This window comes from Diospyros lotus, chromosome 6 (genome assembly GCF_014633365.1).
Source record: "Diospyros lotus cultivar Yz01 chromosome 6, ASM1463336v1, whole genome shotgun sequence".
NCBI classification, from domain to species: domain Eukaryota; kingdom Viridiplantae; phylum Streptophyta; class Magnoliopsida; order Ericales; family Ebenaceae; genus Diospyros; species Diospyros lotus.
The window spans coordinates 20,327,861-20,353,664 of record NC_068343.1 but is presented as its reverse complement, the minus strand read 5'-3'; the positions used below and the strand labels follow the sequence as shown (position 1 = coordinate 20,353,664).

General features: G+C 36.0%; 2 protein-coding genes across 7 annotated transcripts; one reads left to right on the top strand and one right to left on the bottom strand.

Moving 5' to 3' along the window:
- Positions 1-1,277: 1,277 nt before the first annotated feature.
- Positions 1,278-6,733, top strand: LOC127803072 (alanine--glyoxylate aminotransferase 2 homolog 1, mitochondrial). The gene is made up of 9 exons (XM_052339092.1): positions 1,278-1,598; positions 2,447-2,677; positions 3,015-3,185; positions 4,371-4,514; positions 4,613-4,792; positions 4,969-5,194; positions 5,865-5,978; positions 6,080-6,166; positions 6,358-6,733. The coding sequence occupies exons 1-9, from the start codon at positions 1,389-1,391 to the stop codon at positions 6,399-6,401; spliced, it is 1,407 nt and encodes a 468-aa protein (XP_052195052.1). The 5' UTR covers positions 1,278-1,388; the 3' UTR covers positions 6,402-6,733.
- A 1,237-nt stretch (positions 6,734-7,970) lies between these two features.
- Positions 7,971-25,522, bottom strand: LOC127804940 (transcription factor TGA1-like). Of its 6 annotated transcripts, none has more exons than XM_052342056.1 (10): positions 25,282-25,522; positions 22,962-23,651; positions 22,786-22,863; positions 20,484-20,543; positions 20,281-20,358; positions 20,096-20,153; positions 10,043-10,098; positions 9,827-9,886; positions 9,119-9,346; positions 7,971-8,504 (listed from the first exon to the last, which is right to left on the bottom strand). In XM_052342056.1, the coding sequence occupies exons 2-10, from the start codon at positions 23,115-23,117 to the stop codon at positions 8,352-8,354; spliced, it is 927 nt and encodes a 308-aa protein (XP_052198016.1). In that variant the 5' UTR covers positions 23,118-23,651; positions 25,282-25,522; the 3' UTR covers positions 7,971-8,351. The 6 variants fall into 6 exon arrangements, with proteins under 6 accessions (XP_052198016.1, XP_052198013.1, XP_052198012.1 ...); XM_052342053.1 differs by having other exon boundaries at positions 9,827-10,098; positions 22,962-23,165; positions 23,579-23,651; positions 25,282-25,519; XM_052342052.1 differs by having other exon boundaries at positions 9,827-10,098; positions 22,962-23,194; positions 23,579-23,651; positions 25,282-25,518.
- Between the last annotated feature and the right edge of the window lie 282 nt (positions 25,523-25,804).

Here is a 25,804-nt window from a genome sequence, read left to right as displayed (position 1 = left end):
TATGGAGCTCCATTCCAACATTGATTAAATCCAAAAACGAAATAAGCCAAAGTTGAAAAGTAATAGCCTGCCTCTCTAGAAAATGGAAATGGAAATGGAAATGGAAATAAATTCCAACCATTCTGCCTTCACCTTCTTGCTTTTCCTGTCTCTTTTAATAATTTTTTTTTAGTTTTTTTCTTTTAAAATAGTGTTAGTTGTTTCTAGAAATAATAACAAATCTTGTATTAATTGTTAATTCATCGTAATACTATTATTCTCAATATGTAATAATAGATTTGTAATTGTGAAAAATTCACTTTTTAATTTTCAAGAAATTGTAAAATAAAAAATAATTAGGAACATGAGATATCTTCAACACAAGTCATCTGATACTTAAGTCATCTCAATCAAAAAATTAAAAAATATTTTGATAATTTGTACAAGAATTCTTATTTATTTGAATACTAGAGACTCACTCATATTTATAGAAGGTGGTCTTGACAAAATGAGATAGTATCTGCATCTTTCATCATCGTTTGTTTCAGCTTTTAAAGCATTAATTTTAAAAATTAATTGACATATATTTCAATTGAAACTGCATTCGAAATGTCTCCAAAAAAATCTATATGAGTCACTTTTGAAGCTATTTTGTGATTACAAATTATGTTATTTACTTGAGTTGTACTATAGGGTCAAAAAATTTCACCGAAAGACTTATAGAACGAAGTCGAAAAGATCAAAATACTCTCGTCTAAAATACAAATTTACAAGGGATACCATTGCCTAGCCTTTGCCTCTCTCCTTTCTCCCTTCTCTCATGGTCGCAGGACCACCAACACTGTCGCCTCGCCTCGTTGCCTTGTCACCATCGCATCGTTGCCTCTTTACCATTACCTCGCTGACCATCGGAGGATACAGCGAAGGTCGGCGAGACAACGAGGCAAGGCAAGGCGATGGTAGAAAGGCCACGATGCGATGGCGACAAGGCAGTGAGGTGAGGCGACAGCATCGACGATCATGTGGTCATAGAAGAATGGAAAGAGGCAAAGGCTGAACGAGAGCATTTGGGTCTTTTTAACCCATTTGGTAAGTCCGTGCAAAGTAGAAGAATCCTATTTACTTCTTGTTTATATATATTACTAAAAAATTTACAAAGTTAATTGGGACGAATATTTGTATTATAAATGTATAATTACGAAAATACCCATAACCATGGTTTTTGGGTAATTAGCAGCATGGAATCTTTCCAGCTCGGTTCCCCCAAGATATGCTTTCATAATTTGGTAAAGAGAATCCAAATTCCACGTCATCATTTCCCAAATTTCCACAATCAGGCGCCAAACTGATTATTCTCCGTTTAATGTATATAGGGATTTGATTTGCGTTAAGTTTTTGATCGATCGATCATGGCGTCGGGGAGGACTTTCATTCGTCAAGCTGCGGCGAACGCCAAGCATCTCGGCGGTGTTGCCGTCCGGAGATTTTCGTTGGCGGCGCCGGAGCTACCTCCCTTCGATTACGTGCCGAAGCACTACACTGGACCCTTGGCCGATGAAGTACTTGCCAAGCGCAAGAAGTTTCTTGGTTCTTCTCTCTTCTACTATTACCAGAAGCCTGTAAGCGAAACTTATGTATGATTTTTTATGATTTTGGTACATCGTGATTTGGAAGGGTGTATTGCTGCAAAATTCCCATTGAATGGGGATTTGTCTGTATTCAAATCTTATGCTCAATTGGCAAGAAGTTGCTTCTGTGCTTGTGTGTGGTCTGTGAAGAAATTTTGGAATGCTCACAAAACTGTAACATTTTACTCAATACTTGTTAAAATCTCAGCAATTTTGCTGCAAGTGTCTATATTGTATGATGAGTAGATGTAAGATTTTGTATTTCTTGATGGTCATGCCATCGTCGTCGTCATAATTTGAGATGGTTTTAAAAATATCTCCTATTTACTTGTGTATTTTCGCCTGAGACTGAGATTTTGTGCGTGCTCTGATGATCTGTTCAAAGACACATTCTAGTTCATTAATTTTTCTGGGATACGTTTTCTGTACCGATTCTAAATTGTTTGGGAAGTACAATTGTCTACAATTCATAAAGTTCTGGAATTGGATTTAGAATTTTGGTTGCATTATCCGGAATGACCCATACACTTACAAAATCCTTAATTTCTTCAGCTTTGGTGCTAAAAATAAGTTTCATTGGTTGCAATGCCGAAGGATAACATTCCCCTTTTGTATTTTTTATTTTTGATAGCCATTTCCCTTTTGTATTTGGTACATATTCGCTGTTTCTACATAATAGATGAAAATGAGATATGAGTGGCTGTTCATGGTACTCTGATAAATTTGACATATATGTTCTTACATATTTTCACTTTTTTCCTATAAATGTCAAAAGAATTGTTTTTGACTACTTATTGTTACTGGCAACTTCTGTTTCTTACTTTACACTGTGCACACAGCTTAATATTGTTGAAGGAAAGATGCAATATTTGTTTGATGAGAGTGGCAGGCGCTATCTTGATGCATTTGCTGGAATTGTTACTGTCTCTTGTGGTCATTGCCATCCTGAAGTTTTGGATGCTATTATGGAGCAAAGCAAGCTTCTCCAGCATGCTACAACTATATACCTACACCATGCTATAGCTGATTTTGCAGAGGCCCTGGCATCTAAGATGCCTGGAAACTTAAAGGTTCAGGCTTTACAATCTAATCTTTATATGCTTCTACTACTATTTATTTACTTCTTTTTCATACCTGGTTCATAATAGAGCTGGCATTTCTCTATCCCTCTAACGGAAGTGAAATCTCAAGTTCAATTTTTTCATAAGCACTGGTTTAGAATCAATATTACTAGCATCTGATGGAAATGACTATGTTTATGTCCAGAAGAAAATTAATAATTATCCCTTCAATTATTTTTGTTGTCACATTGCTTTTTCAATTTCACGGCGAATTGTGCAAAAACAAAGGAATGCGTCCCAAAAAGTTCTCCATGTCATTTACCTTTTAACTCAATTTTAAATGCAGGTTGTGTATTTTGTAAACTCTGGGACTGAAGCAAATGAGTTAGCTATGTTAATGGCACGACTATACAGTGGTAATCTTGGAATGATTGGCTTGAGGAATGCATATCATGGTGGAAGTTCTGGTACAATAGGACTAACTGCCCTTAACACATGGAAATACTCAATACCACAGGTATATTTATCCACTAATGCTTACAAATATCTAAAATATTTGAAGTTGTTTGGTTTTCATGGCATATTTTGATATTGTAGTACATTGTTATGATTTATATGAGGAATTGGTCTTCTGCAATTCAAGACCTGTATCTTGTTTATATATATGTTATGTTATGATCATTTCTGCTTGGCAAAAGTTGATGGAGCATTTCACACTGGCATTTTTATTGCAAATGAGATGCTTGATTTTGTTTAACATGCAATCTATGTCTTTGTATCTTATATGAATCATATTCATATTTTCCTTTGATCTAACTGGTTGTTGATAATCCATTCCGTTCTTTTTGTTAAGAGTAAAAATAATATTATAAAAGATCAAGTTAGCTCTCTATCTACCAGTTTAAACTTTTAGATCAGATAGCAGTTAACAATTTAACACTTCTCATCAAAATTGAAATAATTGATCTGTCAATAACATTGAAAGTAAGCAATTGTGTTTGATCAGGCTCAACAAATCTGACCCTTACCCTCTCTAGACATTGGGTTTTCCATTTTGTCAACCAGCTTTTTTCACGTTCACATGGATAACAGATGGAATTTGACAATAATAAACTAAATATTGTTTGCACTGTTTGTTTGAAATCTCCACCATGTAATCTTTTACAAGCAATTTAGAAAATGGATGTGCCTTTAGAGTGTTAAGAGTGTTTTTGCATAACATATTGCATGTTTGTTCTGCTTTGTAATATATTGGTTCCTTAACGCAAAAGCAACAGCAATGTTTTCATAACCATGGTAATCACGTGTATAGTGATTTATTAGAACAGTCACATATTGTTCTGCATGGACTCTTGCAAAATATGGTCTTACTGACTAGTAAATTGGTTGTTATTGTCCTTCCAGAAATTTCCTTATAATAAAAGTTTAGTCAACAAATTGTCATAAACGGACTCATCTAAGATGAGAACCCATGTTGGGAACTTAACACTTGTGGTAGGATATATGAGGCATGTGTCTGATATAGCTACTGGCTAGTTGGAGACAGACTAAGGAGACATAGGTAAATGAGAAGAGTTTATGTAAAACTATTACTGCCTAATAATATTGCATTGTGAAGTACTCTTGTTATTTCCAAGGACAATCAGCAACACAAGCCAATCATTCTGTGATTTATGTTTTTGATTACTGTGGAAATTTCCAGGGTGAGATTCACCATGTTATGAATCCAAATCCATATCGTGGAATCTTTGGTTCTGATGCCAGTCAATATGCTAAAGAAGTACAAGATCACATTGATTATGGTACTTCAGGGAAAGTTGCTGGTTTTATTGCTGAAACCATTCAGGTTAGTGATATTTGTCAAAATTAGTTGTAATTGAGTTTCTTGATCACATTGATTGGGATATCACTAATTCTTCAATAAATTATTCTGGCAAAAACTAGGGAGTTGGAGGAGCAGTTGAGCTAGCCCCTGGATACCTAAAATTAGTTTATGATATGGTGCGCAAGGCTGGTGGTGTCTGCATTGCAGATGAAGTGCAATCTGGATTTGGTCGTACAGGAAGTCACTACTGGGGTTTTGAAACACAGGGGGTCATTCCTGATATAGTTACCATGGCAAAGGTCTTTTGTTGCATGTGTTTTTGAATTTTGCATCTTAATTTTGTAAATCAGGGACATGTTTCTTTTATATCTGATTAGTTTATTCCAAAGGTACTTTGATCTTTTCTCTCAGTTCTTTTAGTTTTTTAATAAATGTTGTCTTGACTTCATTGGATTTCACCAATGGCAATTTTCAGGGTATTGGTAATGGATTGCCTTTGGGGGCAGTTGTCACAACGCCGGAAATAGCCAATGTATTGGCTCAGAAGATACAATTTAACACCTTTGGTGGAAACCCTGTGTGCTCTTCTGGTGGACTTGCAGTTCTCAGAGTTATTGATAAGGAGAAGCGTCAAAAGCATTGCGCTGATGTTGGTTCACACTTGATTGGACGTTTAACCAGTCTTCAGGAAAAACATGAAAGTAATTACCTGTTGGAACTTTTATTTTCTGTTTCTGGTAGATGCCTTTTTGCAATGTTCTATGACCCTAAAACAGAAAAGATTTTAAAATGGACCTTTACTTGGACTTGATTTCAGGCCCTTAGTTTGACTCCCTGTAAGCTAGTCTTAATGTGTTTCCTTACGTGATTTCCTATTTGACAGTGTTATCTCCTGCAAATTCACCTTAACACTGAATCAGTTGTTCAATAGGACTCAGCTGCGAAATTTCCTGGAGGAAATGGATTTTCCTCACGAATTTAGTATAACTGAACAGAGCAAGCAACATAATAGCTCTGACATGACTGGGAAGATCGATATTTGATAGAATAATAGGTACATGTTAGGTCATGATGGGCTTCATGACTACATCAATCATGGTAAATTGGTATCAATATGATAATTATTTAATGCCCAACTTCCAAGGCCTTAAGGATAGGATACTGTGCATATCACAGATCAGCTGATGCTAGATTTGTTTGACCCGGGCATAAAGTTTATGGTTAAAAACAATTCATACACTTCTTTTATTAATGAATTGTTTTTAATATGAATAGTATCCTTTTTCATACATGCGTGCTATTTTAGATTTTGAATGACAAGTATTTAGCATGGTTCTTCTCTTATTTATTCTTTTTGATCTTGATATTCAGTTATTGGAGATGTGAGAGGCAGAGGCTTAATGGTGGGTATAGAACTTGTCACCGACAGAAAAGAGAAGACTCCTGCCAAGGCAGAAACTGCAGTTTTATTTGAGAAGCTCCGAGGTATGAGTGCACCTTCCCATAATAAGGGGAAAAAATACTCAAATTTGTGTAATTTCATTCCGCATATCTTATCATATTGACTGCTTGCTTCCTCAATGAAGAGCTTGGTGTTCTGGTTGGAAAAGGGGGACTCCATGGGAATGTTTTCAGAATAAAGCCGCCTATGTGTTTCACCAAGGAAGATGCAGGTACTCTGAACAAGCCTAATTTTCCCTACTTAATTGGCAAAACTGAGTGTGAAGTCAAGCGCTGCCTAACAGACCTTATCACCAACTAGCTAGATAATATAAATTTGCTGCCAGAGAGTCTTTAGTCTGAGAAAGTCTTTCTACAATTGTGTCTTCTATCTGTTCTAGATTTGAGTTTCTTCTATCTGCAGATTTCCTGGTCGATGCTTTGGACTACGCCATGACAAGGTTGTGAGAAGATGTATACTCAGACCAGCGCAGGCATGACTTCTTAGCCTGTCCTCTTATAATTTGCACCAGTTCTGGTAAAGAAGCTTGACTCAAAAGTACATCTTTGGACATTAACTGGCGTTAGTAATTATTTCCTTGATGGTGGAAAATAAAATTTTACTTATGAATTAAGAATATATTGTGTTGTTGAGGGTCGTCGAATGGTCACTATGTCCGATAACAAGGACAATTAATCCCATATTCCTGGCCCGTCCAAAGTAAATCTTTGGACAGTAACTGGCGTTAAGAATATTGTGTTCTTAATTATTTATTAAATTTTTAACTTTTTCAATATTAGGACTAAACTTTTATCCTATTTCAAATTTGTTCCCGTTATTTTTATTTTATTAACGTATTTTATTAATTATTAATGTCTCTTTCTCACTTAAATAATATGACTTTAAAAAAGATAAATTGGCCAAAGAAAACGATACCTCATGTATCACCTCTTTACCAATATATTATTATACCTTAGATATTGTGATAGAGGTGACATTTGGGCATTACATGCTACATGCTCTCTTATTCGCTAAACTTATTCTTTTTAAAATTATATATCATTTAAATGAGAAGAATGTGCCAGAAATTAATAAATAATTTTAATAGAATATAGACAACGGTAATTTGAAACAAAAAGAAAATTTAGTTCTAATATTAAAAAAATTAAAAATTTAATACATAATTTAAAATGTCGTAAAAAGTCTGTTTTGGTAATTAACTCTTTTTTAAATACCAAGGTTTATGTTTAAATTCTGTCAAAATTTTAGCCCTCTCTCCAACTTATCTCATCTCTTGGAGAATATTATTTTTTATAATTTGGAAAAAAAAGCATCAAAAGAAAGAGACATTTCAACATTTAAAATATAGGGCTCGTTTGATTTTACATTAAACTTTAATCGTTCATTTTTATTTGTTAGAAAATAGAAAGAGAACAGTGTGTTTGATAATGTTATTTTTCAAAATTTTAAGAATAAAAATTACAAAATAGTGTTATCTTAAAAATGTTATATATCTACGAGATGATTAAATATGTGTAAAAAGTTATATATATATATATATATACAGAGAGAGAGAGAGAGAGAGAGAGAGAGAGATACATCTTTTACAAAAAAAAAAAGAAAGGAAAAATGGCTTGTTAATCTTAATGTGTTTGGTTAATGAAATGGGTGTAATTGGTTGGTGGTAGAACCTTAAGTTGACAAATGAGATGGCTAATTAAGCAGAGCCATTTTAAGTTGGATAAATGAAAAATTGTGTTCTTTTTCAGATTTTCTTCCGAAAAGTTAAATGAAAAAAACAATTAAAAACACAACAAAATCAAGTCGGCAGTAAGCCTAGAAGTCGATCACAAGCTTGCTATTGGCTTAATTTTTCACCAAAATATATATATATATATATATATATTACGCAATTGCAAACAAAAATTCAACAAAACACAATTGTTTCATTTGGGGAAGCAACGCATGTAACAGTTTCTAGAGTTGCACAAATATTGAAATGCATACAACAATCTCCAAAAGTACAAAGGGAATCATTTTATAACATGTAATTTACATGATTTGAGTTCCATCTAAAGGCACTCTATTTAGAACCAGGCCTTCTCAACAACAACAAAAAAAAAAAAAAAAAAGGTATAAGTAACCCACAAGCACTGTAAACTAAATTCACAAACAAACACGTCTTATTCATAAAAATAGGCATTCCTATATACAACTTCTCAATTGGTAGGGAGGACGGGGAGGCCGCACCACAAACACCAGCAGCAGCAGCAGCAGGCAGGAGGGACTGGATTATGTTCATACATAGGACTGATTGAAGCTTACAAGCGATCTCATATATGGGCTGCTGGCCCATATGATTTCCACCGGTACGTGGTTATGCGCCAAAACTTGAATCTGGTTTCTTCCCTTAACGACTAGGCAGGCTCGTGAAGACGAGCAGCCCAAAGCATGCTCAAAGCCCGAAGGCGCTGGCAGTACTCTCCGAGGGCAACCAGGCCCCGAGCTGCCTGGCGGGTGTCTAGGGTGCGAGACATCTGTTGCAGCGTTTCCTTGCGAAGATGATCTGCCTGTGTTCAGAGAGAACATCATGACTCATTAAGCATATATCAGGGCTGATGATGATTTTGGAATTGTACATGGTATGTAAGGTTGAGATGCATCTATTGCAAGCATTCATTGTTGGGATATGATCACCGGAAAAGTAGAAGAAAAATATATATAATTAACAGAAACCGTATTTCTTAACTGAGACACGAGGATTTTATGACGTCCAGGCATACAAGATTCCAACAGCGTTGTCAAGATTCCTAATTTAGATATTCAGGAAAAAAGGGTGTCCTTAGTGCATTAAGTTCCCTATTCTAGGGTCTGCAAGGGATCATTTTTGTAAGCAGCTTTACTCTTACTTTGCAAAACGGTTGTTCCGTTACTGCTAAAGCTCCCTGCTTTATCTTTGATTTAGATATTCAAGTATTCAAGGAAATTTGGAAATGTTAATGTTTGTACATTATAATCAGGTGACAACCCAGAAATCTTCCCCACCACCGGGTTGGAAAAAATAATACATGAAGAAGGATGAAAAGAACAGTTTAGATGGGGCACTAACTACTACAAGAGAAAAAAACAATATATTAAAACAGAAGAAGTGAAAATTATTAATAGCAAGGTTACAAGAAATTACCTGAGCCACAAAGCTAGCCAAAGCTTCCAAATTCTCCACTGCAGTCATCACCTGTGGGATGTAACCTCCGTCACCCAGTTGACCAGCTGATGCAGCCTCAGACACAGTTTGCTGGAGTTTATCCAGACCATGTGTAAGAGCATCTTCCAATTGCTGACATGATTGTCTAAGGTTATGGATTTCGAACTTTTGTTGTTCGGTCAACTGGTCAAGCTGTGGCCAAAGAACCTGTTTTACAAAGATGGATTTAGTAAAGAAAACTATATATGGACCAGAAACCCAAAGAAGAGAATCACAAGTCATTGGAGATGAACACAACACGATCACACTTCAATGCATCTAATTAATATTCAAAAAAGTAATAACTTCTTGAAAGATACCCTATGGCATGCCCAAAATGTCATAATCAAAACAAATTAATAATTGCAACCAAAAGTGACGATAAGCAAAACTTATCCAATTTAGACTTGGTTATGATCAAATTAGTAGAAACATAATACGTACACCAAGATAATAAGGTGGTGTGTAATAGAAACTCAATTTTCATCTACCATCTTCCGTCTAGACCTGTTTCAGACCATTTCAAAAGAAGATTGAAAAAGGAAAAGAAGAAAACAAAGAAAAGCAAATGCATCAAGCTCAACCTCTGGATTTTCCTAGACAGTAGAAAATCTTGAAACAATTATTTTTAACTGAATTATGGATCACCTTTAGAACCTCTGAAGGTCGAAACCCTCCAATCCATAAGAAAAAGCGTTCAGCAGATGTCTTCCACATGCCAGACATAATATACAAGACATCAGCCTTTGCAGCATTTGCTTTCATGTCAAATAGATGAAAATAGTGTTGCATGGCATCATCAACAAGGATGCGAAGCTCCATATCAACTAGATGAGAATTCATAGCAGTCTTTAAATCACAAACTTGCTTATCTTGTCCTTCCAGCCATTGCTCATACTCCATCTCAAATGCCATAATACCTGCAAAAGTAATTTGAAGGCGTAGGATATGATATGCAAACATATAAAATGGAATGAATGAAACTATATGACAGATAGGAGAATTATAAGAAATTAACAGACAGACCAAATGGTATGCATCAGAATCTTCTATGCGGATCTCAAAAGCAAAAGAATAATTGTCCATTATCGTGATCATACGTCAACATTCTTAGTATCCCACTCTTGATGGCAGTGAAGGCATCTATTCTGACGTGTAAATAAAAGTGCCCTAGCTAGGTGCAATTTTAGATCAAGCTGACTGCTTATTTGCATGTACAAAACTAACCAAACTTACTCTCCAAAAGTTGAATATTCATTAACTTCAAAAGTCAATCAAATAAGTTCTGAAGATAACAAAACTCGTTTTTCTTTATATATTCAAATGATCTTTCAGGTAAAACAAATGATTCTAGTTGATCTTTTAAATTGATACGGTAAAATGAACCATCACTCTTTCAAAAGAGAATTCTCTCCAAAATATTAAAATTCGTCAAAAAGAACTTCTGTCTGGTCTACCAAAGTCTATAATCTAGTCCACCAAAGGAAAAAAAGTAAAATTCTGTGCAAAGGAAACCAGGAATAGTCGACCAAATTGAGGCAGTAAGCTTTAAGTCTTACCTCCCTTTCTGTTTAGTCAACCAAAGCACATGTATGCTTGACTAAAAGTCTCCAGTAATCATTTTTTTTTATTTTTGTATATCTGGTCAACCAAATGAGTCAAGAGTAGTCGACCATAGATAAGTAGTATGGTTTTCTAGTTATTAGTAGCACTTCAGTTTGTCGACCAAAGTTCTCCAGTGTTTTCAGAATATTTTTTCAAAACCAGCTTGGTCGACTTAAGTCAAAGTTTAGTCAACCAAAGTTTTCCATAACTGATTTTGATCATTCTAAAAAGCCAGTTTAGTTGACCAAAGCTTCACTTTGGTTGACCAGATACTGTCAAAAATAAAAATTTAACTTCCATAGAGTGTGTTATCTACCATGTTTCATAAACTCATTTTTCATTCCTCATACTAAACATTTTTAAATCATTTTGCTTGATAATTTTTCTGTCAAACATGATTTCTTCATTTGGCTTAAAAGGCAAACCTGCAAATCTCTCTGAGGTATTAACGTCTTTCACTGAAATGGTCACAACCAATCTGCAACTCTGTTTTGCTCTCAAAATTTGTTTGCTGCAAGTGACAATCCTGTTCCAGAACTGTCTTCTTTTTCATTCTTATAAAAGCTATTTATTGTTGATGTTGTTTTTATTTATCTTTTCTACATCTCTATTGTTCAAAATTTTTCTGAATGTTTGAAGAGACTTTACAGACCACCATGCTTTATTTTCTTCCTTCTTGTCTGTTGTTGTATTTAAGTGAAGCTTCAATACGGAAGCATTTCTAGCAGGGCAAGAGGGTCATTTTGGCAACCCCCAAGGCTGTCCAAAACGGCAGCGTTTTGGGCCCTAGGTGGAGGGCCAAAACAACAACCGCCTTGCCGTTTTGCTTGGCATGCTTCGCTTTGTCTTTTAGCCTGTCTCTTCCCCGATCGTCGATGCTCTGCTTCACCTTTATACGATGCAATCTGCACCGCTTGAGTCTCCTTTAAATCAGCTACAGTCACCTCGGGATTTGATGGAAGATGGCCTCCGATTATCTGTCTCGATTAGGGTTTGTTGATCATTCTCTATTTTCATTCTTTCTGTATAGATGCACTGTTCGTTTTTCTTCTCTAAGTTGTAAGCCTCTGACCTTAAGTTTGTGGTTATGGGGCTGGTTTAATTTCTGAGAGGTTGTTTTGTACAGTGAGATTTGAGAGTGTTCTTTGTTTGTAATCGATGGATGTAAACGTTTTTATCCCTATAGTGCAGTGAACTCCCTTTGTCGGAGCTCAACGTGGACGCAGCCCTCTTTAATGGGTGAACCACGGTAAATCATTTGTGTTATGTTTTGATTCTGTTTATGTTTTATGTATGATTCAGTCCATTTATTTATGCAAGCAATCGCTCTGTTTATTTAAGTGTTAAAGGGTTGATCTAGGGTTTGAGTTTCGTCTCATCCCAACAATGGTATCAGAGCCTTCGTACCTGTAGTACCTACAACTGAGTTTTATCTCAGTTTGGGTTTACTGGTGTGGTGTCGTCTTTCTTGGATTCCTAGGGTTTACTGTAAGTCTCTCGTCGGTCTATTATTTTTGCTGAGTGAGTCTTGGTTAGTGTCTAGGGTTTCCTAGGGTACCTTCGTGCAAGGCAAAGATGACATCAACCCGATTTGAAATTGGTACATTCGATGGTAAAAGCGATTTCGGTAGTTGGAAGAAAAAGATGAGTCCTGCTCTCTCATCATAAAGTGCTTATTGCACTTGAATCCAATGAAGAAAAATGGACAACAGAACAACTCGTAAGAGCTGCTGAGGTAAGGGAAGAAGCATTCAATCTTATTTTTCTGCATCTTGGTGATAGTGTTATACGTAAAGTAGATGGCATGAATACCCCTCTTGAACTGTGGAATAAACTTGATTCGTTATACTCTGTTTTATCTGCTCCAAATTTAGTTTATTTAAAGGGTATGCTATTTAACTTTAAGATGAATGTTTCTAAATCTATGGATGAAAACATAAATGAGTTTACCAAACTTAGTTTATTGTTAAGAGAAACTGATCAAGCCCTTAGTGATACCAGTGAGGCTATGATCCTTTTAAACTCTCTGCCTGATGAATACAATGTGGTTAAACATGCTTTACAATATACTGGTATTGTGCCTAGTTTAGACCTTGTTATTTCTGAAATTAAGGCAAGAGAATTAGAACTAAATTCCTCTAAGAAGCCAGCTAACAACTTGTTTGTTAAAGGTAAACCTAATAAGAAAAATAACACAGGAAATAGTAATCAAACTGTGGGTTCAGGACTTAAGGGTAAAGGTAAAAAGGGTAAGAAAAAGCCTAAATGGAAATGCTATCATTGTGGGAAGGAGGGTTACATAAAGAAATACTGTTATGACTTGTTAAAGAAACAAAAATAAGGGGGGGATGCATCGGTAGCTGCAAGCAGCTCTAATAACCTAGCTGAAGTTCTTACTATTTCTAGTTCAACAGTTGTTAATGAATGGATAATGGACTCTGGTTGTTCATTTCATATGTGCCCAAACATTGAGTGGTTTCAAAATTTTAACAAAGAAACAGGAACTGTCTATATGGGTAACAATCAAACTTGTTGTGTTCAAGGCATAGGTGATATATCTTTTAAAATGCATGATAACATAATTAAGATACTCACTAATGTTAGATACGTGCCTGGATTAAAGAGAAACCTTATATCTCTTGGTACCTTAGATGAATTAGGATATTCATATAAAGCTGAAAATGGGAATATGCATGTCTTTAAGGATAAACACCTAATTCTCACTGGTACTAAAAAGCATGGTCTATATGTTTTAAATGGTTATTCATTATCCCCTGTTAATGTTTCAATTGCATGCATGGCTAAAGCTGATAAGACAGATCTCTGGCACTTGAGACTTGGTCACATGAGCCAGAAATGTCTGAAGGCACTGTCAAACCAAGGTTACCTTGGTTCAGTGCCTACAGATCCTTTGAACTTTTGTGAGTCATGCATCCTAAGCAAGCAACACAGGATGAGTTTCCATAAAGGAACTCACCTGGCGAAGGTATGCTTAGAGTATGTGCATGCTGATTTGTGGCGTCCCTCTCAAAAGCCTACTCTCGGTGGGAACAGATATTTTTTATCTATTGTGAATGACTTTACAAGGAAGGTTTGGGTCTTTCCTCTTAGAACTAAGGATCATACTTTAGACAAATTTAAAACATGGAAAGCCTTAGTAGAAAATCAATCTGACAAGAGGGTTAAAACCCTAAGAACTTACAATGGATTAGAATTCTGTAATAGAGACCTTGATGAGTTCTGTGACTCTTATGGCATTGTTAGGCATAAAATCGTGAGATACACACCCCAACAGAATGGGGTGGCTGAGAGAATGAACAGGACCTTGTTAGAAAAGGTTAGGTGCCTTCTGTTTACAGTTGGCCTACCAAAAACTTTTTGGGGAGAAGCCCTCTCCACTGCTGCCCACTTGATAAATCGTAGCCCTTCCACTATGTTAAACTTAAAGTGTCCTGAAGAAAAATGAATAGACAGAAAATTAAATTTCAATTATCTCAAGGTTTTTGGTTGTGAGGCATATATGCCCACCAATCAGTGGGAAAGTTGGATCTTAGATCCATTAAATGTGTTTTTATGGGGTACCAAGATGGTGCAAAAGGATATAGGCTGTGGGATAGGAGTTCAGGTGGAGTTAAGATAATAATAAGCAAAGATGTTATATTCAATGAATCCATCTTTCCTTGTAAATCAGAAAATTTGGAAGACTATCCCACACCTAGCACCCCAGATGATTTCCTTTTAACTGGTAATATCCAAAATGAGGTGGAGCAACCGGTAGTTGCTCCTGATTTGCCGACTACTTCCTCCTCAGATGTTTCAAACCCTAAAGTTGACCTACCCTTTGATCATGAAAGTGATCATGAGGAGCCATCTGTAGCCCCTGAAGGTGAGGAAGAGCAATATGACTCTCCTCAACGAAACCTAAGGGACTACCAGCTAGCAAGGGACAGAAGTAGGAGGACTATAAGGCCTCCTGCAAGATATTCCTACTCAGATTTAGTTTACTATGCCTTAGTGGCAGGTTTGGAGATGAGGAGTAGTGAGCCTACCTCCTATGAGGAGGCTATCAGCTCCCATGACTGTTTAAAATGGCAACAAGCTATGGACGAAGAGATGAACTCCTTGATAACCAACAACACTTGGGAATTGGTCCCAAGACCTCAGAAACAAAAGCTGATAAAGTGTAAGTGGCTGTTCAAAGTCAAAGAAGGTATGTTACCCTCTGATCCCTTAAGATTTAAAGCTAGACTTGTAGCTAAAGGGTTTACCCTAGAGGAAAGGCATTGATTATACTGAAATATTTTCCCCTGTTGTCAAATTTAAAACTATTCGAATGATGCTTGCAATAGTTGTTCAGTATAATTTAGAATTAGAACAGCTAGATGTTAAAACTGCCTTCCTGCATGGGGACTTAGAAGAACTAATTTATATGGATCAACCTGTTGATTATGTTAACAAGAAACATCCTGATCATGTTTGTTTGTTAAAAAAGTCTTTGTATGGGTTAAAACAATCCCTACGTCAATGGTATAAAAAATTTGACAACTTTGCAACTAGGATTGGTTTTGTCATAAGTGAATATGATAACTGTTTATATTTTATGTTATCTGATACTCCTATTTACTTGCTGCTGTATGTTGATGACATTTTATTAATTAGCAAGTCTAAGTCTAAATATGTGAGTTAAAATCTCTGTTAAATACCAACTTTGATATGAAAGACTTAAGGGCCTGCTAGAAAAATTTTAGGAATGATTATTGAAAGGGATAGGAGTAACTCTTGTCTGAAAATCCATCAGCATGATTATTTGTTAAAATCTATACAAAAGTTTGGCATGTCTGGTTGTAAACCAATGAATGTTCCCTTGGCTGGTCATTTCATTTTATCAAAGAAATAATGTCCTATATCAGATTCTGAAATGCTTAAAATGGAAAATATTCCATAGCTAATGTCATTGGAACCATTATGTACTCAATGATTAGTACCAGGCCTGATTTAGCATTTTCAATTTCTCTACTCAGTAGATTCATGTCTAACCCTGGTAAAATTCAATGGGAAGCTTTAAAATATTTGTTTAAGATACATTAATGGCTCCACTGATATTGGGCTAATTTATAAACGAAATTGTGATGTTTTTAATCTTGTTGGATATGTGGACTCTGACTTTGCTTGGTGACAGGGACTCTCGAAAATCTACAACTGCTTTCTTCTTTACCTTAGGAGGTAATTGCATCAGTTGGAAGTCACAGCTGTAGCCTTTGGTTGCGCTGTCTTCCACTGAGGCAGAATATGTGGCTGTCGCTAATGCTTTCAAAGAAGCCATCTGGCATCAAGGTTTGTTAAAAGAAATACATATGTTACAAGGTAAGGTTGTAGTATTTTCTGATAGTCAGAGTGTCATTCATTTGTGTAAGAACCCTGTATATCATGAAAGAACCAAACATGTAGATGTAAAGTACCATTTTGTAGGGGACCAAGTAGCCAAAGAAAATGTAATTATTCAAAAGGTCCCTACAGAAAACAACCCAGCTGATATGGGAACAAAAATTGTGACTGCAACTAAGTTCAAACATTGTTTGGACTTGCTGCATGTCACAGTTGGTTGATAGAACAACCAACATGAGTAATGATGGCATAGGTTGTAGCTTGCTGCACTGATAGTGGATTGTCCCTTAAATGATTGAAGCTTAAGGTAGAGATTGTTGTATTTAAGTGAAGTTTCAATACGACAACGTTTCTGGCAGGGCAGGAGGGTCATTTTGGCAACCCCCAATGCTGTCCAAAACGGCAGCGTTTTGGGCCCTGGGTGGAGGGCCAAAACGACAACCGCCTTGCCGTTTTGCTTGGCATGCTTCGCTTTGTCTTTTAGCCTGCCTCTTCCCCGATCGTCGATGCTCTGCTTCATCTTTATACGATGCAATCTGCACCACTTGAGTCTCTTTTAAATCAGCTACAGTCGTCTCGGGATCTGATGGAAGATGGCCTCCGATTATCTGTCTCGATTAGGGTTTGTTGATCATTCTCTATTTTCATTCTTTCTGTATGGATGCACTGTTCGTTTTTCTTCTCTAAGTTGTAAGCCTCTGACCTTAAGCTTATGGTCATGGGGCTGGTTTAATTTCTGAGAGGTTGTTTTGTACAGTGAGATTTGAGAGTGTTCTTTGTTTGTAATCGGTAGATGTAAACGTTTTTATCCCTATAGTACAGTGAACTCCCTTTGTCGGAGCTCAACGTGGACATAGTCCTCTTTAATGGGTGAACCATGGTAAATCGTTTGTGTTATGTTTTGATTATGTTTATGTTTTATGTATGATTCAGTCCATTTATTTATGCAAGCAATCGCTCTGTTTATTTAAGTGTTAAAGGGTTGATCTAGGGTTTGAGTTTCATCTCATCCCAACATCTGTCATTTATTGTACATGGTCAGCTCATTGTTGTCTCATTTGTAATTAAGCTAAGATTAACCTGCAAAGCTCCTTTTTCTCTGCAAAGACTGGAAATTGCCCAAATCTGATGAAGACTTCACACCTACCAAGCAGTTGAACTCACTTATTGCTCTCTGTTGGTGCATTCAAAGCTAAAGGATTTCAAGTGATTCAAGGGTTGTAAGTTAGTGTAGTTTATATTTAACTCACTTGTGTGTGAGGAGAGCTCACTTTAATTTGCGAGGGTGTGTAACTTGCTTCAAGCAGTGATCCTGATTGCAAGAGAGTTGTAATTCAAGGTTCTAACTCCTGTACAAAAGCTAAGGTTTATATCTTCATAGTTAAACCTTCAAGCTTTTGCTTGAAGAAAGAGGGAATAGGCTTTTAAAGCCTAACCTCTATAAAAATTTTGTGTTATGTGATTGTACTTGATTTGTTATCTACTTGGTTTATCATTTCATCAGCAAATCACACTCAAAATCAAACTCATTAAAACCAAAGGTTCTTGGGAAAAATCCTTAAACTTTCATAAAACCCAATTCACCCCCCTCTTGGGTTATTTTTCTGGGCAATAAATATAATAATATACCTCATAAAAAACATACTTTTAAGTCTTATTTATTTCTGTCATTCAAATACATTAGGTTTTTGGAGGCTCAAGTGATTAAGGTATGCTGAAAGCAGTCAATGCATCCAATTAACTGTTAAGAAGCAAAATGAAATTGTTGATTTATGACAAATTTCTCAGGGCATCAAACATTGTTTTACAATTTCAGCTAGCTTTTATGCAATTCCAATGTATCAAGATAATATTCTGTTAAACTTGATCCCATCTGTATCAAAATAATATTCTAAGCTTGATCTCATCCCTATCAAAATAATAGGGTAAAATGCATTCAGACCCTCTGTGATATGGGTCATTGGCCAGGACACCTCTTGAGGTTTGGAAATGCTTCTAAATGTCCCTATGGATTAGTTTTTTGGTAGAGACACCCCCTTCGTTATTGACTTCATTAAATTAACCTAAATTATTTTAATTAAATGTCAATTAATTTAAAATCAATTCTAATTAAACCAGAATATCCAAATTAAATCAAAAATAAAAAATTAAAATTAAAAATTAAAACAATTTTTGGTTGGAACCCGTTGCTGGTGGGTTTTGGAACACACACAGAGAGGAAGAAGAAAAAGAAGAAGATGAATCAAAGAAGATGAAGAAGAAGAAAAAGAATGAGGCAATAGAAGATCTCCATCATACCCAACACCTCTTTGTTCCTCTTTACCTCCAAATTAAATCAAAAATAAGAAATAAAAATTAAAACAATTTTTGGTTGGAACCCATTGCCGATGGGTTTTGGAACACGTAGAGAGGAAGAAGAAAAAGAAGAAGAAGACGAATCAAAGAAGATGAAGAAGAAGAAAAAGAATGAGGTAATAGAAGATCTCCATCATACCCAACACCACTATTTTCCTCTTTTACCTCTCTCCTTGTTGGAAACCGGGAAAAAACCATAGCACCAATCTTCTTCACATCCATCACCATCAACTACCTTGCCATTCAACACCACCTTCATCAGCCTCCTCCTCCGATTGGTCATCACGTCGACACTGCCTCACTTCCCCTTTGTTCTATCTCGACCCATCCCCCCCACCTCTAGAAACCCCAACCTCCGCCAACCACCGCCTTTCTCTGCCTTCAGCCACCACTGCAGATCCCTCTATATACTGTGTCTTTGTCTCAACTACCACCACAAAACCCATCTCTCTTTGCGCTCTATCTCTACTCCGTCTCTCTCTAACCGACTGATTTCCAGAATCGATTGATGAGATCTGGAATCTAGAAGAGAAATCAAACCCATAGATGGGTCATTTTCGGCACCAAAAACCATGTTCCAGCCAACCACCTCTCTCTCTCTCTCTCTCTCGCTCTCTCAATTTTTATTTATTATTTAATTTAACTTAACTTAATCAGCGGTTTAATTAACTTAATTTAAGTTAATTAGAGTTTAAGTAACAACAGTAGTGCCAAAGGGGGTGTCTCAAAACAAAAACTAAACCACAGAGGCCTCTAGATCCATTTCTAAATCACAGGGAGTCTCTGTGCAAATGACGCCTGAGGAATTTGGGTGCAATTTACCCAAAATAATATTTTGTTAAGCTGGCTTAAACCATTGTTTCACAATGTTTGACAAGGAATCTTAAAAATCATATCCTAATAGTCTAAATGAGCAAGACCACATAATTTTGGGCAACTCCCTCATGAACTTTGGTTTTTGTGCGGAGCCAAATCTACCATTCAAATTTCAGGTTCCATAGAAGAGCTAATCATGTCATCCACAGGCTTTTACGGTCTTCAATATGTATGAAAAAACAACCTAGTTAAAGTAAAGCGTCAAAGCTCATACTTTTTGAAGAAAAATACTAAGACCGAAGAGTTTCATTGCAGCCACATGGAAACCAAGCACATTCTTCAGAGATGACATTTATTGATTCTCTATCTTGTCTGGTCCCTATCTTTTACTCTGCTGATTTTAAGTTGTTACCAAACTAGCTTAGGTTATTGAACAGAACATCCTATCTCTAAAACTTGCAGTAGGGAAATACAAAGCTGGAAAGAGAAATACAGAACAAAAAGATATGGCATTCACCATTACAAGAACATCAACTTTCATACTAGAAAACCAAGAAAAAGTTCCAGTTACACATAACTTAGGTAATCTCTTTAGCCAAGCAAAAAACCTGGGACATAGAGATAAAGAATCCACACACTTCAGCTTTCTTAATTCACACTTATTATTGATTGGTATTATATTAGCAGTCACAGCAACATTTTATAGTCAAAATATTCAAAGGAATGACGATGATAGAGGTAGATCAACCTACAAACCTGATTTTGCAGAGTACCCTAGATGACTAGTATCTAATCCACCACCTATATACAGACCCTGCAGTAAAGCATTTATGCGTTTGCTAGAACTTTTCCATAAGGAAATAGAGAAAAGAGATATTTTCTTTCATCAGAAAATCAATGAATAAATAGGATCTGAAAACAAGGGAAAGTATTTCCCTTACCTGTTGTCTAATGCGTTCTAGCTCTTCTTGCAATTGAATCAATTTCGCACGACTTGTTTCTAACTCCTGAACATAAGCCTATAAACCCAAAATTCACCTGAGTATGTATATCTAGGTCTAACTAACAAAAAACCAATGACAGCTGCAATAATGGTACATAAATAATATGTGGGCATCTAATTTAATGTAAAACCTCTACTTGCCTTTTTTCGTAACCGACTCTTGCGAGCAGCCTCACGGTTCTGTGCAAGACGCCTAAGTACCTGTAAAGTAATAAGTAAACCCAGATCATACTAAACTAAGAAATGTGTCGAAAAATGGAACAAAATTAGTCACAATAAACTTGGTGGAAGTGAATAAACGCCAATAGATCCTCATATCAGATGACAAAGAGAACTATGACAGGGCTATGTGGTGGAAGTAAATATCAATAGATCCTCATATCAAATGAAAGGGAGAACTATGGCAAGCCTATGGCTACTACTTTTTATTTTGTCTTTGGGTGGGTCTCATCAACAGGCTTCATTTTTTGTCCATATTCATGGGAACTTAAGTACGTGAAATGGACAGTCATCGCGAGAATCATTATAAAGATTGATGCACCATACCAGTCATAAACAATGGAAGAATTATTTTCAGGTTTACCATGGTATGGCCACAAAAAAGTTCCAAATTGAACAAAATTTTATCCTGATACTACACATATAAGGAAGAAATTGCAAGTGAAATTCATAATAACATGTTCTCATTTCATTTGAACACTTCTTTCCCGGTGCTATCACTGGTTCCTTCCCTTTGGAAGTCAACAAAGATAAAATTGAAAATGAAAGTTGCAGATCCTGACAAGTGACAACTTGTAAATATGTCCCATCTAAATAAATTATATGTTGCTTGGCCAACTCAAACTGCACCCCCCTCCCAGGGTTCTCTCTCTTTGTTCCAAAAGAACCATATTGCAGTTGGCTTATTAATGACAAAAACAATAGAAAATATATAACAGGGATATACTATGATAACAGATATGGACATGGAATATGTCAGTAATGCTAAGTAGTCTTTTTTAAGTAAATAGAATTTAAGAAGGATTAAGAATAAGAATGGGCAAGAAAAGATGGCTCAATTCATTAGGCTCTTCAAGGATGAGAATAGTCAGAGGAATCAAAAGCTCTTGAAGGCAACCAACTTTAATTCTATTGAGTTTTTAAATCATCAACAACCAAACAATTTAAAATTATCAATAAGAAAAAATGAAATATAACTATCAGAGATAATTTCAACAACACTTTACTTGCCAATAGGGAGTGTAACTGCCCCATACAATTTCAACAACACTTCACTTCAAGGTTTGGAAATGTCAAAAGAAGACCAATAGAGGCAAACTTGACACTAGTGAATGGAATGGAAGTTTGTAACAAGAGAAGTAGAGGACGACTAAAGAAAGCTTAGTGGGGAACCCCTTAAACATGACATGGGATATTATGGCCTTAAAAAAATATGGCCACGGACAGAAATGATTGGAGAGCTAGAATTTAAGTAGCCAACCCACTTACTAGAATTAAGTTTTGTGATGATCATGTTACACATAAGTTTGGCCATCAACAAGGGGATGAGGTTCGTTTTCTTCTTTCAGAATTCAACTTTCTTTTTACAGTGTTTTTTCCACTAGTATTTTTTAACTTTCCATTTTAAAATATGCCCGTCTTAGTTCTCCATTTCTACAGTAAGAAGCTGGCTGTCATGATCAAGAAAGGAGAAGCAAAGAGAAAAGGATGAGGGGGGAGAAAACAAATTTGGTATTTGACATGATATATTTTATCTCATAATTACATATTCATCTTCGTATATAAAACATCAACAACTATACTCTATTACTAGCAGAAAGTTAATGGCCACACAATTTCAAATCAGGTTGATGCAAGAAATTTAAAATTAAAGACCACTGCCACATAAATGTATGAACATGAGTTCCAGATAGCAATTCATGGAAAATGATATAATCAGAGTGTTAAAGTTGCATAAATCACTGAGAGTATAGTGTGGCTCAGAACAATAAAAAATTGTTCACCCAGAAGATAAAATGGAAGAAGACAAAGAAATGGATAGCAAACAAAATGATGCTGTAATTCCTGAGTAACCAGACTGGAAAAGACAATTTCAGAGCCAAAATATTAGGGTGTAAAGTTCCATATGAAGATCCACTTAATTTAGAATAAATTTTAAAAAGTAACCTCAAAGACAATTTCAGAGCAAAAACATCGGGGTGTACAGTTCCATATGAAGATCCACTTTATTAAGAATAAATTTTACAAACTAATGTACAACACTTGTAATTATTTAAATTGATGTTAAAAGAGAATAAAAAAACTTAAAGTTGTACCAGGCAAAAAGAAAAAAAAAAAAACCTTAAAACTAAAGCACAGATTAGCAAATGAGAATCAGAATGAGAAAATATCACATTCATAGAGCAAGACATAAGTGAACGCATGATGGTGCTATATCTACTACCTTCTCAGCAGGTTTAGCTGCTTCTTGGTCAAACTTTTTTGAAGGTAGTCCTAGTGTTCCTCGGGAATTATCTTCTGACTACAAATGAAAGCACATATAGAAAAAGTTTAGGTTAGAGGCAGAAGTATACGGCAAAAATTATAACAGACCAAGTAGACAAAACTTAAATGTTGTACCTGGTTGTTGAGCTCTGTGAGCACCTCATCGAACATAGATACAGATGCATTTGGAAATTCATTACCTTTGAAATCTGCCCACATGCTAATCTGGTGGATCGGTTCATATAGACCCAACCTTCTTGAGGTGACAAACTGTGCAGTTGGAGAGGTCATGCTTTTTGAACTTTTTATGCTTGCAACTCAATGAGTTTCCAATATGACCTATATATAGATGGAAGCGGAAGGCAAAACTGAAAATAATACAACAAAATATGTTGTAACATGCATAGCTAAGACAGAATGGCAATGAAATGGAAAAACATGGAGATGCAAAAGAGAGAAATAGATTTGAATTAATGGAGCAGAGTAGAACAGAATAGATACAATTACAATATTTAAAGTTTTACAAGCTACATGTCAACATGTTTAGAGTATTAGAAAGCCAAGTTCCTGTATAAAATGATATAAATAAATATGAAGACCAAAAGAAGCCCTTGAGTTCTTTCAAATGGGAAACCTAAAAAAAGTGTATCTTCCCTGTGAGAATAATACCATAAGAAAAGTTGATGACTGTAATGGAAGATGCAGAAGGATGGGAAAGGATTATAAATAAAGGTTATGTATTCAAAAATTACCAATCAACTGTAACAGTTAAGAAAACGTATCTTGAATGAGTTGACTTTCAAAACAGTCGGCTTCTCTTCAACCCTATAATAAGTAAATCATCCTCAAAATCCTTATAGCAATTTCATACTTCAAACTTATAATTTATGAAAGTAATTGAATTAGATTAAACAACATCCTATGCCAACACAGAGCTCGGCTATCAAGAAAGATGAATGTTACTAAATCCTCACCACACCTCAGAGAAATATGCAAACGAGTTTGGAAAAGTTTTTTTCCTTAATAAACACAAAAACAGAGATTTGAACAGATAGGAATGTGGCAAACTCCACTTTGTGGAATATGGACTGAATGACTCCACCCAAATTTCTATACCAGAAATTCATGCTTTGCAAAACGGAATGTATCTGTGAACAGAGACACAACATTTGAACAAATTGAAGTCGTACGTCTTAGCACCTTGATCTGAGGTAGGACCAGTGATTGACAGACAGACAGGTCAATATTTTATATCCAGAACAAGTTTTACTAGAACTGAAATTGCAAGTCACTTCTTGACATTGTAACTGCCAATTACTAACCGGGTCAATGAAAAATCAGTCTCCACAAGAACATTTATTAATGCTTAGGGTAAAATAAAAGAGCCGTATCCCAAGGTCCACAACACAGTGTGCTTTTCTCCTCATATTTTTGCCCCCATACAGCTAGTCTTTCATCATCAATGAAAGCTAGTTTTGTCCAAACACTGTACTTAAAAAAGAACAGAGAAAAAGCTGCACTGATGAAATTATGCAGAAATTAGTATCTAATGCGATGTTGCAACAATTGCTACTAACCTGATATAATCAAATAATAAAAAATCCAAATCCCACCTAGTAACTACTTCCTGTATTTCTTCATGTTCTTTACAATTTACATGCAGTCTGCACTTAGTACAGAAATAACAACTTAACAACTATGCTTCAGTTGGTCAAAGACTATACATAGCAGTTCCTCATGAACCTTTTTACCTCTGCAATCCGTTAAAAAGTCATGGATCTTCTGTAGATGTAAACAACTTAAATTTAAGAGCCAAAAGGCAACAATATCACATCTAAAATCTTCTGTTTACTCATCTATGAGCAGTAAAGTGTTTTTTAAACCACTCTGCACAGAGAGAGAGAGAGAGAGAACAATCAGACCAACAGAACACAAATGAATGAAGCGTCTACTGCCTAGAAAGTGAATTAGCTCCCGGACAACTGTCATAGCTCAGCCGGTTGAGCAGCAAATCCCTTCCTTCAATATCCTATGTTTTTAACCACTATCTTCATATTTTACAGACAAACATATTTGATAAGTTCTACGGCTCTCAACTCATGTAATTAAAGCCACATGTTCAATAGCTAACTGAGCTATTCAACAAGCAATAAATACTCTTATCTGGTCCAGTACATAGCAGTTGAAAAAACATTAAGAAACCCCCTGTTTGCTTCCTCATAACAAAGGCGAAAGAATCACTTTCTATTTCTAGTTTCATTCTCCGAAACATATATATATATATGTACTTGCATAAAACAGAAACATGGTGATCGGTTCCAAAGTCAGCGCAGCCTAAGCACTAGAGCTCAAGTTTGAAACTAGCGTCCCTTGCGTCTTTGTCCCCTCCTTATCCTCCCATGTTTCCCGGCAACCAAACATAGGATAAGATAAAGAAACGGAAGAGAAGCCGAACCTTTGAGCTCCCTCGGACAAACTTTCCCTCTCCTCTTCCTCTTTCCAGCAATTCAAACGCCGAAGGGAGCCTCCAGCAGGCGCAGAACCCTAATGCCCATTCGCCGGAAGCGGAGAAGAATCGAACGCGAAGACGATGCCTTTTGATTGAAATATAAGAAAAGGGATTGAATACAAGGACAAATTTGAGAATTATAATATTGTGACATTCGTGTTGGATATGCAATCACAGTTGCATTGCAATTGCATATATATATATATATATATTTGTGTCTTTGGCTTTGGCTTTGGCTTTTTGGGGGTGGCGACAGTGAGTCAGTAAGTGGAGTTGTTTGTTATGGGTGCCACCGTCAAAAATTAAAGCGTCGTGATCGGGCTTCCACTACCATTTTCAATTTACCAAATTCTAACCAATTTGACTATCATGCGCCTCCCCTCGCCCGCAACCCCCCCCCCCCCCCCCTTCTTAACCTGCGCACCACCCCCGAGGTCAAAAAGTAGTCCCATAAGTCTTGAGTGAGTAT